We start from the raw sequence: 19039 nt of genomic DNA on the forward strand, positions 1-19039 counted from the left end.
AGCGCGAGCGTGGCTTTGGCACAGCACAACCCTGTGCTTTTGTCTGAGCAGTGAGGATGGCGCTGGGCGGGCCTCTCTCTGCACTGGTGCCATCCGCTCCGGGCTGCCGGCCCTGACGGTAGTAGCAGGAAGCCACACCACAAAGCCTGGGGTCGGCAGCGCCGATTTTCACTGTTTCTAAGTTCGCATGCCTGACATCCATCCTTCATTATCCACATAGACTGGGGTGGGGAATGGGAGGCAAAGGTGCCTACAATAAGGCCCAGATACTTCAATGGATGAAGGTTGATATGCCAAAACCTCATCGAGAAAAGATAAGGAAACCTTCTTGGAAGAGGGCTGCAAATGACATGCGGCTCATTTGATGGAACTTTCTGTTTCCTTCCGTCTCCTTTCTCTCCTCTCATGCTGCTGACTGCTGTCTCCTTTCCTTCTTGGTGTATGTTGTGCTGAAAAGGGGCTAGGACAAAGGGGTTTTCTGGCCTTTATGTCTTTAACAGAATGGGCTTAATAAAGCCACACACAACCTACCTCTGTGCCGTTTGGCTGCATAATGGTTATAAGTTCTCCCAAACAATGGCTGCCATGTCGATCTTTATGTTTTCCTAAGCTATGTTTGGGGCTCAAAGGCACTAACAACTAAAAGTACAAAATGGCCCGTAGCCTCCTCGACCTATCTCTACTTAAAGCAGCTTCACCCCTCCCTCTCAGACAGGTGCATTGTGGGTGGCAGAGTGGCCAGAGGGTGTTGCTAAGCAACGGACTCACCTTGAGGTCCCTGTGGACGATGCCCATTCTGTGGAGATAGTACACGGCATCTAAGACCTGGCGGATCAGAGTGCTGGCGTCTTTCTCGGTGTAAAATCCCTTCTCCACTATCCGATCAAACAGCTCCCCACCAGATACGCTATTGCAGAAAAGGAAAAATCACAAGTTTGAGAAATCTGTTGGATTATGCAGGGAAAATCATCAGTAAGAGCTTTCAAAGTGATATATATATTTTTTGTGTGTGTGTGGTACTGGGGTTCCAGGAAACTCTTCTACCTCCAGGCTACACTCGCAGACACTTATTTTTTATATTTTTATTTGGAAACAGGGTCACTTAAGCCAGCGCGGCTGGCTTCAAACCTGTGCGATCCTCCTGTCTCTGCCTCCCATGTGCGGGAATTACAAGCGTGCGCCACCATGCCTGGCAACCCAAATTTTATTTTTTATAAAATGAATCAATTTCCAAGTTTGGATTTGGCCCCACCTCTTCCCCAGACTCTGTCCCCAGGAAGTATCCCTATGTCAAGGCAGTGGAAATAAATGTTCAGAATGCGATGGAGCCCACCCAGCACCCATGCGCTGGCCGGGCCTACGTAGTCCCCCTCAACCGCAGCCTCTGCTCTGCGGCGACAATGTGAAGTGAACATGCCCTTCCGGAGAATCAGCATCATCAGATACAGGGAGGAGACCAACCTGACCAGATGTGCTTCCTGTTACGGTTTTAAGAGATGTTACGGTTTTGGAAACTGTCCCTGGGACCCCTGTTAGGCTCCCGGACACAATTTCCCACCAGACACAAAAAAAGCACAAAAACACAAAAAACAAAAAGTGCGGGTTCTTTGTCCTGAGCTAAGGATAGATATGCAATAGCCCGGACTCTTGCTGAAGATTTAAAGAAATTTATTAAAAAGGTAGAAATACAGAAGACAGTTACAGCCTCATGGGGGGGGGGTGCTTTGAATGAAATCGCCAAAGTACAAAACACAGAACAGCCTTCTTATAGACATGACACCCTCTTGTTTCACGTAATTCTGACGTAGTAAAAACTCCCTGTAAAGCTCCTCCTCTTACTTGCCAAGGTGTCTCCTTTCCGACGCCCTCCTCCCATCCTAGCTAGATTATCAATTATTATGTAAACCTGTCTTTAGAACATGGATGAGGAAGTCCTAGCTCCCCTCTCCTATGGACTTGCTAATTACTTTTAGCCAAGTCAATCTAAGTTTCAGTGGCTGTTTGCTTCCTGACTGAAACCAAAACCAAGTCTTTCCCCAGGTCTGCCATTTTTACACAATTATCTTTGAAATATATCTATTAATAATCAGAGCTTGTGCCAGGCGTGGTGGCGCACGCTTGTAATCCCCGCGCTTGAGAGGCAGAGACAGGAGGATTGTGCAGGTTCGAAGTCAGCCGCGCGCTGGCTTAGGAGACCCTGTTTCCAAATAAAAATATAAAAACATAGGCCGGAGGTAGAAGGGCTTCCAGGAACCCCAGTATCACCAAAATAAATGAATAAATAAATGAATAAATAAATGAATAAATAAATAAATAAATAAAATAATCAGAGCTTTCTCAAATCTTCCTAGGCCATTCCCAATACTGGTACACTTCCCATGAGACCAGGGCTCACACGAAGGAGAAATGCCATGGACACAGCCCTGGCCTCCCAGCAGCACCTCTGGATTCTTGACCATTGTTCCCAATAGATGAGGTACATGAGCTCTCCTTGAATCCTTGTTCCTCGATATTTTCATCTCTAAAGTGAGGAATTAAGCTGGGCATGGTGGCGCATGCTTGTAATCCCAGTACTTGGGAGGCTGAAATGGGAGGATCTCAGTTCATGCCAGCCTCAACTGCTTAGTGAGGGCATCTGCAACTTAGTGAGACTCTGTTTCAAAATAAAAAGAATAAAAAATAGGGCCGGGGTGTGGCTTGTAGAATGTCCCTGGGTTCAACCTTTGATCCGCAAAAAAAAAAAATAAATAAATAAAAAATAAGAGAGAGCGAGAGCGCGCACATTAATGTAGTTAGCCATTTTTAACGATGAGAAGACTCAGGCCCTTGGTAGTATCAGAACCGCAAAGTCGTCTGTAATTAGCAAAAAATAAAAATAAATACATCATCATGTTGTTTTCTTTTGTCTCAGCGAGGGGCAAGACGTGGTAGGAAAGCTTCGCAGCACCTTTCACCTCTGATATTTTATGTTGCTCTGAGTCCAACAAAATAATGGAACTATACAGTTCAGAACAGAAACCCTAACTACCTTCAAATGTTTTGAGTATATGCTTCTACAAGAAAAATGGTGGCTCATTCAAATAACCACGCCATCTTGGAAATAAACTTCAGGGGCATATTAACACTATTAAAAAAATAAAATTTTCAAAAATGACGTGAAATAGATTTATTTGAAATATTAAAATCACGAGCCAGTTTTAAAACAGCATTTTCAGCTTTAATAAATTTCCTAGCAGTGATACGCATACACACATACAAAGATATTCATTTTCTGCAACTCACGGCAGTTAATGTGCAATAACTGATCCACCGAAACCCTCGCTGTAAAAAACTAATAAAGAGAAAACCCAGCTGCAGCTATAAAAGGCCTGTGTGTCCTTTTTTCCCATCACCTAGTCCTATTCCCAGCAACATTGTGCTTGGATAATGTTTTATTTCCAAAGCAAACTGACAACCTAGATAAGAAATGAAAGGCGCTCGGGAGAAACAAAAAGCAGTTCAAAGAATGAAGAGGAATGGGAGCAACAGAAAAGATGTCACTTTTTGACAGTCACGTTGTCTACGTGATCCACCCTTAGGTAAGCCCCAAACCCCAAGACGTCGCCTCGTGACAGCTAGTATCAAGTTCTCTTCGTTCGTTGCGTTTCTAGAACCTTTCCTTGAAGGGTTTCAGAGATTCAACTTTGCAGAATCTGAGCATATCTACAGGAGTCAGTATGTACTTACTGCTGGGGAAAGGTGAGCCGCATGCCTGGAGGCGTTCGCTTAATTATTTATTCTTTAATACTGGGTGCCATTACCTGCCAGCACTATTTGGTGGCAATTATGGCATCATTGGGGAAATTAACTGCAAAGGAGAAAAAGTCTATTTTGTTTGTGACCTTCCATGTTGTCTTCCATTTGTTCACCCTCCAATGGTGACATCCCTGATGGGTATTCCAGGACTTTCTCTCCACTGGCCTCTCTGCTACCACCTCCTGTGCAGTTACTGGTGGCCCCCAGGCAAGAATGCTCACCCTTCTCAGAAACCTCATCTCCTCCCCTGAGAATTACACAAGCCAAACCTTGCTCAGTCTGCCCACCTCCCTCAAAGCTCACCTGCCGGCTTCCGCTCTCTCAGGAGCCTTTTCTGCTACAGGATAGATAAGGTATTGGTGATTTTTTTTTTTTCGGGTCTGGGGATAGAACCCAGGGGCATTCAACCTCCAAGCTACACCCCCTGCCCTAGTTTTTATTCTTTATTTTAAAACAGGGGCTCACTGAGTTGCAGAGGACCTCACTAAGTAGCTGAGGCTGGCCACTAACCGTGATCCTCCTGTCTCAGCCTCCCAAATGCTGGGATTGCAGGCGTGCGCCACCAGCCCAGCGGTACTGGTGAATTCTGTTAAATAAAACTATGAGCACTGCCAGGGGGCAGTGATTCAGTGAAAGCTGAAGTGTCAGTATCACAGGGTGGTAGGAGCTGTCACAGGGCCTCAGTGGTCTCTGCATTTAGTATTCTGCTTCTTAAATTGCAAACTGTGCCCCACTCTCTTTTTCTGAACATTATTCGGGAATAATTTGGTTGCCTTAGAAACCAAGGCACAAGAGAAATGTTTAGGGCCTTGACAATAAAAATAACAATATTAATAAAAGTACTATATTTGAAAATCATTTTATACTTTTCAACAATCTCATTAAGCATGCATTTTATTTTATTTTATTTTATTATTATTTTTTTTTTGGTGTTACTGGAGTTCCTGGAAACCCTTCTATCTCTGGGCTACACTCCCAGACCTATTTTATATATATATTTTTTTATTTGGAAACAGGGTCTCTTAAGCCAGTGCGGCTGGCTTCGAACCTGCGCGAACCTCCTGTCTCCGCCTCCCAAGTGCGGGGATTACAAGCGTACGCCACCATGCCGGGCTAAGCATGCATTTTAAAAGTCTGCTGTTAGGAAATGAATGTCCCCCATCAAGTTCCTAGTTGAAACCCTAAGTATGATATCATGACACCTGGAGGAGCAGCTTTGGGACGTCATGAGGGTGGGGCCCCCATGCTGAAATTAGGGCCCTGTTCAGAAGAGGAAAGGAGACAGGAACTCTTCCCTCTGCCATCTGAGGTCATGGTGAGAAGGTAGCCATCAATACCCTGATCAAAACATCTGATCCTCTGGCACCCTGAGGTCACACTTCCAACCTCCAGAAGCAGAAGAAAAAGAATCTCCCAGTCTGTGCCTTGTCCTGCAGCCTGAGCTGACTACAGTCCCATTGGTTCCCACAGCCACTGCGAGGCCGAGGCCGGCGGGGCTGGCATACTGTGGAGAATGGCCCGAGGAACAGTGCTAGGGCGCGGGCCTCATCCTCAGGCCGGCTGGCCAGGCCGCGCGGGTGACAGTTGATAGCCAGGTTGTTCTCTTGATTAACGGCCATTGATCAGAAGTATCCCATGCTCGTGGTCTAAAGTTCCACATTAAAAAAGGAACTCTGCAAGCACGGCATGGAATGCACAATACGAAGGACTAGGAGAGTTTTTCGGAATAGAGGATCCTTTTGGTTTATGCCCCTGGTCCAAGGTGGAGGGGCTGTATCGGCGATGGCCTCCTCGCTGGCTGAGTCACGAATATGCAGGTCGCCATGTGAGCCAGGCAGGCTGGCCCTTAGCGCAGACCCCCTCTCCAGAGCCGTGGACCCACTGGTTGGCTCATCAGCCCCATGAATGGGTCAGCCCCTAATGAGGGCAGAGCCCAGATCACCTCTTAACAGTCCCACCGGGCCCAGCTCTTATTATCTCATACTGAGCATAAAATTGCAACATGAGTTACAGGAAGAAATAAACGTTTCCAAACCCTAGCAGGGACTGGCTTGAGGGATCAGATGCCCAGATGAACTGGCTACCAAAGTTATGGAAGCAGCTGACAGAAGATACAGTTGAAAGTTCTCTGCTCTTCTGAATTCTGACTTTGAGGTTTATTTAGAACAACCTGTCTCAGCCTGGCTTTGTTCAGTCTCTGAAGGTCCTTTCCTATTACCATACACTGCTATTATATTGTGCATGAATTTTAAATATGCCAATGTGAAATAGTGTGACCTAATAATCGCAGTTTATTTGCAAATTTTTAATTAATGCAAATCCCTTCAAATGGAAATAAACAACTGTCAGGAAACATAACATCACTTCAAACTTTCCGGATTGAGTGCAGCCTGAGGTCTGATTGCAAGATGAGGTACCCTGTGACACAGGCGAACTTGTCAGTCCACTGTGTATCCTTTGATTGTGCTGGACACACCAAGCTTTGGTTCACATGCCCGTGAACTTCACCTGATTTTAGGAGATATTGCCCTTTTATCTTAAAATTTACCGATAATTACATGTCTTATAATGTGTCTTACAACAGTTTGAACTACACATTTATTAGGAGGTACTGGGGTTAATACTGGGAAGTGGGTGCCATCAATTCCTCCAGGATGGAAGTTAGAGACAATAAAATAACGCAAGGAAGGCTGAGCAGGAGAGGGGTAAGCAGCGTGCTGGGGCGGTCAAGGGCGGGCACAGCACGTGCACCTCTGCGTTCACAGGCCGTCCTCCGAGTAGGCCGGGACAGTGGGAGGCTCAGGTGCCAAGAGGCCACAGCGCCGTGGTCTTAACGTGCCCCACAGCTAGGCTGGTGCTAGTGTGTGTTTTTGAGAAACATCTGCCTTCTTCACATTTAGTCCTAAGGGGAATTTAGGGGAAGGAATTCTTGAAATATGCAGGTTGTGATTAAGAGAAACTACAAACAGAGCATTTTTTTTGGGGGGGGGTGTACTGGGGTTCCTGGAAACCATTCTACCTCCAGGCTACACTCGCAGACCTACTATATATATATATATATATATATATATATATATATATATATATATATATATATATTTTTTTTTTAAACAGGGTCTCCTGCATGATCCTCCTGTCTCCGCCTCCCTCCTGTCTCCGCCTCCCAGGCGTGAGCCACCACACCTGGCTGAACAAAGCATTTTTCAGCTGAGAAATTCTAAGGCCCAGAAGGCAGGTAGATACAATTTTTAAGGAGATTTCCCCGCCAGGAGTAGTGTAATCTTGTAATCCCCGTGCTTAGGAGGCAGAGACAGGAGGATCGTGCTGGTTTGAAGCCAGACTTGCTGGCTTAAGAGACCCTGTTTCCAAATAAAAAATATATAAAATAGGTCTGAGAGTGTAGTCCGGAGGTAGAAGGGTTTCCAGGAACCCCAGTACCACAAAAAAAAAAAAAAAAAAAAAAAAAAAAAAAAAAGATTTCCCTTCTCTCTCTTTCCCTCAATCAAGTCCCCACCTGGCAGGCTGGGATTTCCCTCCTCCAGGCAGGGCAGCCCCATCATCCAGGCTTTGGCTCCTGCATGCCCTGCTCCCGGGGACTCCTCGCCCTCTCCAGGGACCCCGAGTTCATCCCACTCAACCTCTGCCCTCAATATTGTCCCCTTTCAACAAATCCTACCTTAGTGATTTTAAAAAACACCTTATTCTTAAAAATCCATTTCACAGCATCTGCCAGGCCTCTCAATCTGCTCAGAAATTAAAAAGTACAAACACATGCCTCTCCATCTAATAGATCAAGTGGATTTAACCCCTTGTGTTTCATTGCACTCTGATTCTGGCCATTTTGCCTTCACAGGATGTGGGTTTAATGGACTTAATTTTGACCTCCTAAAATCCATACATTGAGCCGGGTGTGGTGGCACATGCTTGTAATCCCAGAACTTGAGAGACTGAGACAGGAGGATCACAGGTTTGCCGTCAGCCTCAACTACTTTAGTGAGGCATCTTCAACTTAGTGAGACCCTGTTTCAAAATAAAAAGAATTAAAAAATCAGGCTGGGGCTGTAGCTCAGAGATAGAACGCCCCTGGGTTCAATCCCCAGCATCTCACACACACACACACACAAAATCCATATATTGAAATCTTAATTTTCAGTAGACCCACCTCCATATGTGGTTATAACTGGAGATATGGTCTTTGCGGAGATAATTAAGGTTAAATGAAGTCACACAGGTGAGCTCCAATTCAACTGGTCAGAAGAGGGGATAGGAGTATAGCTTAGTGGTAGAGCTGGTGCTTAGCACTGCTATCCCCAGAACCCCAACAAGAAAAAGAACAGACACCAGATTTGCTGTGCACACAGGAAAGGCCTCATGAGGATGTGCAAAGGTGGCCATCCATAAGACAAGGGGAGAGGCCCCAGGCAACACCAAACCCGCTGGCATGCTGACGTTAGACTTCCAGCTTCTAGAAAAAAGAGAAGGTAAAGCCGGGCTTGGTGGTACACACTTGTAATCCCAACATTTGGAAGGCTGAGACAGGAGGATCACAGGTTCAAGGCTACTCAGTGAGGCCCCTGCAACTTAGTGAGACCCTGTTTCAAAATAAAGAGTAAAAAATAAGGCTGGGGCTGGAGCTTGGAGGTAGAATGCCCTGGGTTCACTCTCCAGTATTGCCAAAAAAAAAAAAAAAGAAGAAGAAGAAGAAGAAGGTAAAATCCTGCCATTTAAGCTGCTGTTAGAGCAGCCTTGGTAATCAAGCACCACAGAGAAGGGGCCATATTCACGCAGTATATCTTTAAGAATCATCTGCATATTTCTCCAACACGTGTATTATATCTTTGAATGTAGTGTGTGTGTGTGCGTGTGTGTGTGTGTGTGTGCGTGTGTGTGTGTGTTCTTAGTGGGAAAGCTTCACTAGTTTTGCTACCTTATTTGGATTGTATGTTTTGTTTTATTCACCAAATCACCAATCTTTTGCCAATGGGGGAGACTGTCACGCACAGTCAAATGAAACACAGCATCTTGAATATGTGTGTATGTGTGTGTGTGTGTGTGTGTGTGTGTGTGTGTGTGTGTGTGTTACTGGGAATAGAACCCAGGGGTATTCTACCTCCAAGCTACACCCCCCATTTTATTTTTATTTTGAAACAGGGTCTCGTTGATGGGGGGTCTCACTACTCATTGAGGCTGTCCTCAAACCTATGATCCTCCTGTCTCAGCTTTCCAAGTACTAGGATCACAGGTGAGCACCGCCATGCCTGACTCCCACATCAATGATTTTGATGAAAGGGGGAGGGGAGAACTGAAAGGCAGCAAAGAGCCCATAAAAATCAGGTAGAAGAGTGAGCCTGTCTTAAGAACCAAGAAGGGCACGGGTCTGGAGGTATCTGAGGACCCCCAAACAGAGATCAGGTGGCTGGAGCAGGGTGGAGAACGAGGAGATGTTTCCAAAAGAAAGGAAGAGAGGAAGGCCCAGACCACACAGGCCACATAAACTGGGGCTCAAGCAGGTGAGCTTATTCTACATTTGATGAGACGTCACTAGGCATTTTCAGCCAAGGAGCAGGCAAAGTGGCGCATACTCTGTAAGGCTCACTCGGACGGTCCTGGAGACAGGTCATAGAGGTCACCTAGGCAGGTCAGCTGGGCAGCAGGTGGAGCAGGTGGTGGCACACGGGAGTCAGTCAGAGAGCACTGGACAGAGAGTGGGACATGTAGATGAGAATCATGGCTGAAGTTGTTATGGGGCACTCTCGAAGGAGAGGATTCCAGATTTCTGACTGGAATGGGTAGATGGTGATGCCATTATTTGATATGGGGGCCTTGATGGTTAATTTTATGTGTTAACTTGACTGGGTCACGGGGTGCCCAGATTACTTGGCTATCCATAGTTCTGGGGGTGTCTGTAAGGGTGTTTGGGATGAGATTTCCATTTGAATCAGTGGGCTCAGTAGAGTAGGCAAGTCCCCAGGGTGAGTGGGCATCACCCACTCTGTTGGGGGCCCCACTAGGACAAGAGGAGAGGAGGGAGAACCTTGCTCCTTTTTTCCTGGAGCCTGACTCTTCCAGCAGAGACATCAGTCTTTTCCTAACCTTTGAACTGGGATTTATACCACTGGCTCCTTTGGGTCTTGGGTCTCTGGACACAGACTGAGCTATACCACTGGCTCTTGGGGGCCTTCAGGTTGTAGAGGGACAACGGTGGGACTTCTCAGCCTCTACAGACACCAGAACCCATTTCAATCACTCAGTCCAGTATCTCTTATTGGGTTTGTTTTTCTAGTTATCACTAATACTGAGGTCCTACTGAAAGAACATATTTATTTATTTATTTATTTATTTATTTATTTATGTTTGCAGGTCTGGTGATGGAACCCAGGGGCATTCTACCTCCGAGCTACACCCCTCCCTATTTTTGTGAAAGAACATATTTAGAAGAATAGAAATATCTAGGGCGGCCTTGACCAACAGAATTTCCTATGATGCTGGAAACGTTTTGTCAGCGGGGTCCAATTTGGTAGCCACTGGGCACACGTGACTTTTGTGTATCTGAAATGTGGCTAGTACAGCTGAGAAATTGAGTTCCAGGTTTTATTAAGCTGTAACTAATGTAAACAGTCATATGGCACTAGCAGCTACCATAGAGGACAATACAAATCTAGGCAGGGTATTTGGGGTTGGAGATGCCTGTGGATGGAGATGCCTTTGGATGGAGAGGTCAAACAGTATCTACTTGAAGTTGAGAGGAGCAGTCAGAGTTAGAGGCTCAGCGAGTTGCTGCCAGGGCAGGATGGCCATCCAGGGGCTGCTGGTTCTCCAGGTCAGGGGAGCCCCGCTTTGCTTCCTGTTTCCCAAAGACAAGACGGGTTTGTCTTTTTTTAAACATATCCAAGCACTTGATTAGGATAAAAGTTGTAAAAATTTCTGCTTGCTATAAAATCTCACAATTGGGTTCTGTGAATTCTACACCGATTCCATATCTTTCTTCAACTTTATAAAATGAGGGTTTGCAGGGAAGGGTAAGAAGGCTTGGACCCAGTGTGCCCTGTTCCCTGAGATGTCCTCGGCTAATGAAGTGCTCATTAACCCCAGATGGCAACCTTCTGGCGGAGCTCAGGCAGTATGAGCTTTGTGTCAACAGCTGTTGCTGAATGTATTAAATGTAAGATGGGGAAAATATTCATAATTAGCTCTTTGACTATTGCATGCTGGCCTTTCTGCAATTAGTTCCAATTAGGAAGATTTTACTTGGCAGCAAAATTATCTTTCTATTATGCTTTTTCTAGCATGAAAGCCATTCTGCATTCCTCGAGTAGATAACAACAGAAAGAGACTGGAGATGGGTCTGGAATGACTAGGGATACAACTTGATTACAGATCGTCCACAGAACTGACCATTCCCACGTGGGGAACTGTCAGTTGGTTGCAAGCACTTCTTGGCCTGTCTTGGGTATGTGACGTTATTCAAAACTGGAGGACACAATTATGCAACTTCACATCTACTCAGAGATTCAGAATCTGAAGACAACTGATAGGACCCAATTTTGTACTAAGCCTAAACAGTGCATTTCAGTTTCATTAGTCAGCCTCAGTGGGGGCTTACTGTATGTTCCTATATTTGTTTGTTTCTTAGCCAACATAGATCTTCACTGAAAATCTTCTAGCATCTGTGTGGGAGAGCCACACCTTTAGGTAATCCAAGCAGGATTTAGGATGGCCTTTGAAAGAACAAGGCCAAGAGCCCAGCTCCCTGTCTGCGGCTAGCCTTGCAGGTTGCCCAGGATGCTGGCTGAGTCTCGGTGGGTCTCGAGTCCACTTTCTAGCAATAGCACTGACAGCAATGCAAGTTCCCAGGTACCCGCCATGCTGTCACTGCTGGGTCCCAGAGCCCTTCTGCCTGGGGAACCTTCACACATTTCCACCTTTCTACTCTTGCCCAGTGTTTAAAATCCTGCCCCGAATGCCGCTACTTCAGAAGAGCCTTTCCTGACGCCCCCCCCCCAAGCCAAATCAGGTCCCTATTCCATTTTCTCTTAGCACCCTGTATTTCTGCACAGTCCATACCAGTTATCATCAATTAGTAGCATATTTCTGTACAGAAGGCGTGTCCTCCAGGCCACCCCAGCCCATCCCAGGCTGTGAACTCCATGAAGGCAGGGCCATGTTTCTCTCATTCACTGGTACAGAGAAAAAGCAGACTAAATGTCCACCAAATAAAGACATTTGTAGCAGAGAACTGCAAAATGAGAGGGGCCTGGGTCCAGCAGGCATGCACCTTATACAGCCTGCAGATCCTCCGAGGATGTGCGTGGGGCCTGTGACGCAGCCTACCTCCCCTAGCTGGCCGGAGGCTAGCCTCTCTCTGCATTCATTCGTTGGTTCATCCATTCATTCTTGACTTTCAAGCCACCCAAACTTGCTACTGGTTTGCATATTATAATTTGTCCCACTAACCATCTCTTCCCTTTGCCTATTCTGCTCTGGATTTTGCCTTTTTGCTTGGAGTAGGCACCTCACACTCTGAAGAATGCTCCAGAGCCCCTGGACCACTCACTAAGTGGCTGTCCCACCTGGTCTAGTCCTGAATTTGCAAAGGAAACTGGTGCATAAATGTCTTTGTGACTTTCCCCTGCAACAGAAGATCACTTCTTAAAGCACTCAAACAGTAGAACACTTCAGCTTATTTTGGTAATCATCGCATTTGAAAATCATGCAAATAAACCATTTGAAATGCTCTGCTAAAGGGTGGGTTAGTAATAGAGAGCAGCATGTGTAGACAGGGTGACCCCTGAGGTGTGGGAGACTGGCTGGAGACATCACGGTCCAGTCCACGCCCCATGAACAGGATGGGCGATAAAACAGACGAGATCAGGGCGCAGAGCAAACGCAGCCGAGCCAGGGCCATTTCTCATCGTTTGAGTATTTTGACAGGTAACTGTTGAAAGCCTTCCCTTTAGTTGCAGAAATATGCATTATGCACTGAATGTCTTTAATTAATGTGCTCTTTTAGAATTAGCCCAGAAAACAGACCAGGTGCCAGGTAAGCTGCCCTCGGTTACTCCTCACTGAGCTCAAATGGCTGCAGGCTGAGAACAGAAAACATACATTCTCTCTCTCTCTCTCTCTCTCTCTCTCTCTCTCTCTCTCTCTCTCTCTCTCTCTCCTCCCAGCTGAGGTGCAGGCGGCTTGGAAAATGTGACCTATGTGCGCTAGTACTTGTACTGAGCAAAAGGAGTTCTTGGTGATGGATTCCACTTATTTTCTTTTCAGCACCCACATGTTCATCCTTCACACTTAGTGTAGAGGGAAGAAACAACATGATTTCATTTTGTTTTGTTTTGTTTTCAGTACAGGGGCACTAGGAGAACCTAGGGGCGTTTTACCTCCAAGCTACACCACTAGCCCTAGTTTTTTTTTTTTTTAATTCTTTATTTTGAAATAGGGTCTCACTGATTTGCAAGGGGCTTCACTAAGTAGCTGGGGCTGTCTTGTGAACCGCGATCCTCCTGGCTCAGTCTCTTGAATGCTGGGATTACAAGCGTGCGGCCACCACGCCTGGCTGAGACAACATGATTTTGAATGAGACTACTACATGTTCAAAAACAACCCACAACTGCTCAGCTACTTAGTGAGGCCCTCTGCAACTCAGTGAGACCTGGTTTCAAAATAAAGAATAAAAAAATAGGGCAGGGGGTGTATCTCAGAGGTCAAATGCCCCTGGGTTCTATCACCAACCCCCCCACACACACACACACACAAACCCACAAGACCATATTATCTTTCCACCTTAATGTTACAAAAATGACAAGGATTGCTTCTCAGTATGTCTAAGGTCTACTAAAGATAGATGCCACTGATCTCAAAGCATGAACAACAACTGTGCAAAAATCCTTGCCTTGAGATTTGGGTAATAATTTGGAATTAATAGCTCCCATACATCATGCCTGAAATTTAGGCGCTGCCTTCTGGGAAGGACTGCCAGTCAAGGTACAAAGCACTGGTCAGAACTCTTCATGCTCTTCCACTTGGAATTATCTCTCTATAAGGACAGATTGTTTATTAAAATAACTGCGAGCTGGGTATGGTGGCATGCACCTACAAGTCCAATTCACCTGAGACAGGTGAATTGCAGGTTGGAGGCCAGCCTCAGAAACTTAGACTATCAGTAATTTAGCAAGGCCATGTTTTCAAAATAAAAAATAAATAAACAGGCCTGGGGGAGTGGCTTGTAGATAGAATGCCCTTTGGTTAGTACAATACATACATACATACATACATACATACATACATACATACGAGAGAGAAGGAAAGAAGAAATTGCAGAAATGCTCTCAGTTACAATAAAAATTAACGGAGAAACAGAAATCACAGAAAATATTAGTAGTCTCTTTGACCCATCTTTTGCTCTATTATGGATCACTACTGATTGATCAATTACCACTGACTGATAAACATTTCAGGCCATCCACGGCCAGTAGGCATTTACCAGGCATGGAACAGTAAAACATATCTTCTGGTGGGCTGTGGACTAGCCAATGGAGGAGTCACCCTGGTCACCAAGACTCCCAAACCCAGAGCTTGCAGCAATTGTAGGATGCTCAGGGGTCTGCCTGTGAGAGACGGTGGGACTTCCTCTCTGTTTCGCCTGCCTGCCCTGTACGTGGGCTTGGATTGGACTACGATGTTGCCAGCGAGCCTTCCACACCCTGGGGCCATCTTCCCCACACGTTGCTATCACTAACTCACCCTTTAGCAGAACATTCCAAATAGTTTAGCTGCATGATTTTTAAATGTGACGGTTATCAAAATATGCTGAAAGGGTCTGTTGTTTGAATGCTTTAAAAAGTGACCACGTTGCAGGAGAAAGTCACAAAGACTTTTATGCTCAGGTCTCTGGTGCGATATGTAGTTGCTATACGCTCTGAGTTGACAATAATTGAGAAGGGCAGTGGTTAGTTCCACAAGCTTACAGCAGTCTGGGTTTTCAGATTCCAAAAGGGATCCTCTTTCCAGGAATCCTTTACTTCTTCGGGTTTTAAAAGTGTCCTAAAGGAAAACTCTTAGTCACATACAAGTCCTCCTACCCTAAATCTCAGACTCCTCCAGACTCTCAACACCCCCTAGTCAGAACCTCAGTGGGCTCAAGGGTGCAACCACAGGGGCTTCCGGCATTCTTCCCCTCTTTGGTTTTCAATTTCTTAGTACATAATGGCTTCTCGCCATTGCAGTTTTATGAGACCACTGACAAAATTACTTCTTACAAAACACAGCAACAACAATCAAAAAGAAAGAAGGAAGGAAGGAAGGAAGGAAGGAAGGAAGGAAGGAAGGAAGGAAGGAAGGAAAAGTTTGCAATGAATAAGACCTGAAAATTGAAAACTCATCCATTGATCATGGAAATAAATAGAATCCACTCTGGAAAACACCTTAGCAGTTTCTTAAAAGTTAAAATACAGAGTTATAAGAAGGTCTAACAATTTCAGTTCTTAGTATATGATAAGTAGAATTAAAAACATGTTCATATGAACACATGTATCAATGTTCAGAGCAGAATTATTCTTTAGAGCAAAAACAAACAAAAAATGGAGACTACCTATTATCAACTAATAGATAAATAAAATGTGGCCTAGCTACAGAATCTATATATAGAATATTATTTATCCATAAAAAGGAATTCAGTATTAATACATGCCACATTATAAGTACATGAAAGATGTTGCTAAGGGAAGGAACCAGACACAGAAGGCCACATACTGTAGGACTCCGTTCACATGAGATGCCCGGACAGGCCAGCTCCACACACAGGAAGTAGGTTAGAGCTGGCGCAGGCCTGGAGGAAGGGGAACGGAATGCGACTGCTGACAGGTAGAGTTTAATTTCTGAGTCCTGTAAATATTCTGGAATTAGTGGCGATGGCTGTACAACTGGTGAACACACTAAAACTCACTGAATTGTACTTCAATCATCTTTGTTAAAAAGTACTTTTTCTAGCCGGGCGTGGTGGCGCACGCTTGTAATCCCCACGCTTGGGAGGCGGAGACAGGAGGATCACGCAGGTTCAAAGCCAGCCGCTCTGGCGTAAGAGACCCTGTTTCCCAAAAATAAAATAGGTCTGGGAGTGTAGCCCGGAGGTAGAAGGGCTTCCAGGAACCCCACTACCACGCACACACACAAAGTACTTTCTCTAGACACATCATTTCATCAAGAGGATAACAAATAGGCCTCCTGAGGGCATATTCTTCTGCTCACATTTTTTGTTTTTGTGTTTTTAAATGTTGGCTGTTTCATAGTTTCCCCCATCCTGTTTCTCAATCCACCCTCTGGATCTGTTCTTTTTCTCCTTTCTGGAGCTCCTTTCTCCTTCCTCTGCTACTGCCTGCCGCCTGCGCCCACCTGCATGTACTTAGCTAGCTCCCCTCCCTGCCTCTGACGCGTGGGCTCTTATCTTGAGGAATAAAATAGGAGCAGTGTACAGCAGAGCCTCTGCCAGATGTGGTGTTCTTGGACGGCCTCTGGGGATAGAGCGCAGCAAAGGGAGTGGGGGCATTTCTGTGGAAATGTCGCTACTTACCTCTCCTGACCTCAGGTGACTGCCAGGGCGCGCTTCGCTCAGTGGCATTGTTCCTATCTATAGATCTTTCAGCTCAGAGCTTAATTGCACTAAAATCTCGCTAATGTAATTTACTTTAAAATATACAAGGCAAAGTTTTTGAGAAAGAATATGCTATTGATGTTATAAAAAAACGTTCTAAAACTGGATTAGGGCGATGGCCTCACAACTTGGTAAGCTTAGTAAAAACCTCGGAATTCTGCGCTCCAAGTGAGTGGATTTTAGCCAGGTATGGTGGTGCATGCCTGGCATCCCAGTACCTGGGAGGCTGAGAGAAGAGGATCACATTCGTGGCCAGCCTCAGCAACTGAGCGAGGTCCCCCCAACTTAGCTAGGCCTGGTGGTACATGCATGCAATTCCAGTAACTGGGAGGCTGAGACAGGAGGATTGCAGATTTGAGGACAGCCTTAGCAATGTAGTGAGACTCTCAGTAACCTAGGTGTACTGGTATTGGGAAGAGGGTTCAAAATGTATTAATGTACCAGTATTGGGAAAGATTGCCAATTTTGAAAATATATCGTTTGTACTAAAGAAAGCCAGGATTGTCAGGAAGAAGGGCCTTTTTTACATTTCTAAAGAGAAGTAAAGAAAGCCAGGAGCCAGGGAAAAGGGCTCTTTACATTTCTAAAGAGAGACCAACTGCCTCAAGGATGGGAGGAAATCCCAGATCCTGGAGAAGCAACTTAACACATCTTGGGAGGGTAACAAGGTGTGGAGGTCTGTGCCCAAGGTCAGGGCCCCCCCCCCCAGGGGCAGATCCAGCTGGGATGGAGACAGCAGAAAGCTGGTCTAGAGGTAGGGCAACATATCTACATATCAAAGAACCTGCCAGACTTGGTCAGGATAAGAACACTCAGCATGGGGGGGGGGTGGGGGGGGTGGGGGTGGGGGGCTGTTTCTTGGTGTATTCACAGGAGTCGCCCCCCCCATGCCAGAATAGGACTTAACTGTCTTCTGTATTTCTATCTTTTTAAAAAACTTCTTTAAATCTTCAGCAACGTCCGAGCTATGTATATTTATCCTTAGCTCAGGACCAGAACCCGCGGTTTTTCTGTTTGTGCGGTTGTGTTGAGGGAATTATTTCTCCCCTCACACACCGAATATATTTCACCGTAACACTAGGGAGACCCTGTTTCAGAAAGAAAACATGAAGAAGGGCTGGGGGTGTAGCTCAAAAGTAGATGCCCCTGGGTTCAATCCTCAGGAAGAAGAAAAAGAAGGAGAAGAAGAAGGAGGAGGAGGAGGAGAAGGAGGAGAAGAAGAAGGAGAAGGAGAGGAAGAAGAAGAAGAAGGAAAAGAAAAAGAGGAGTGTTACGGTTTGGGCTGTTATAGTTTGGGAGAGCTGTCCCTAGGGACCTTTGTTAGACCCCCCCGGAAACAATCCCCCTCAAATAAAAACAAAAAAACAAAAAAACGCAGGTTTTTGTCCTGAGCTAAGGATAGATATGCAATAGCCTGGACTCTTGCTGAAGATTTAAAGGATTTTATTAAAAAGACGGAAATACAGAAGACATTCAGGAGTGGCACGGGGCGGGGGAGGGTTAGAATGAATTCACTGAAGATTCCTGGCACAGAGTATTCTTATAGCCAGTCTCCTGACCCAACCAGATCCGCCCCCTCTAGGGCCAGTCTTTTGATGTGGGGGATTCCCTCCTGCCGGTCTGTCCTGTTTCTGGTACAGACCCCAAGCCTCTTGTTACACCTCAAAATGTGTTATTTGATCATCAGATTCTGATACTCTTGAAGGCTCAGGGCATCCTCCCATGATTATCGAAGTCTGGGATCTCCTGATGGTTCATGGCATCCTTCCACTTCCTTGGGAAATCTTATCTTTACACTGAAAAAGGCCCTGAAGCTATCTCTGTTGTCCTGCTAATCGCCCTTGGTGCCTGGAATCCTGCAGCCCCTTTCTCTGAAGCTCCTGGTTTCTTTACTACCAAAGATAGATTTGAAAAATTGAAAATCTTTCCCAATACCGGTACATTAATATATTTTGAAGCCTCTTCCTAATACTGGTACAAGAAGGAAATAAATTGGATGGCATATAAATTTTATATCTTGATAAAATTGTTAAGAAACAAAAATAAGATAGAAACCAGGAGCTGGGCGTGGTGGCGCTCTCTTGTAATCCCTGGACCTGAGAGGCTGAGACAGGAGGATCACACTTTCGCCACCAGCCTCAGCTGCTTAGTGAGGCCCTGAGCAAATTAGTGAGACCCTGTTTTGAAATAAAGACTAAATAATAGGACTGGGGGTGTAGCGCAGAGATAGAATGCCCCTGGGTTCAATAACCAGTTCTGAAAAAGAAAAAAAAAAGAATAAATAAACTAGTGGGTTTTGAGGGGGAGAAGCGGGTGGTGTGAGCAGAGAGAAAGTGAGCTGGGCGACCGTCAAAAAAGGAGGAGCTGGTCAGCATCGTGCTATGTGTGCTGCTGAGCTCACCCCTTCAGAACATTCTAGATGGGAGGAGGACTGGTTCATGATGGTTCTTAGCTGGGCCCCTCTGAAGGCATTTCCTCAAGGTGTGGCCCTTTTGGGGCAGTCCACATGTGGATAACAGAGGATGCATTTGTATGTCTGCCCCTGCCCTGCCACTGTGCCAAGGCAGGAGGAATGCCAGCTGAGGCCTGTGT

General features: G+C 45.7%; 1 protein-coding gene across 3 annotated transcripts in view; it reads right to left on the reverse strand.

The window, feature by feature from the left end:
- Window positions 1-19039, reverse strand: part of CAMK1D (calcium/calmodulin dependent protein kinase ID) — a gene marked incomplete at both ends in the record, with an annotated part of 417729 nt that overhangs the window by 55221 nt on the left and 343469 nt on the right. For all 3 annotated transcript variants that reach the window (XM_080717054.1, XM_080717056.1, XM_080717055.1), the window contains one exon: window positions 769-907. In XM_080717054.1, the coding sequence (XP_080573180.1) occupies window positions 769-907 (139 nt within the window). The remainder of the gene's footprint in view (window positions 1-768; window positions 908-19039) is intronic.

Source organism: Muscardinus avellanarius, assembly GCF_963383645.1.
Source record: "Muscardinus avellanarius genome assembly, chromosome: 20".
Taxonomy (NCBI): domain Eukaryota; kingdom Metazoa; phylum Chordata; class Mammalia; order Rodentia; family Gliridae; genus Muscardinus; species Muscardinus avellanarius.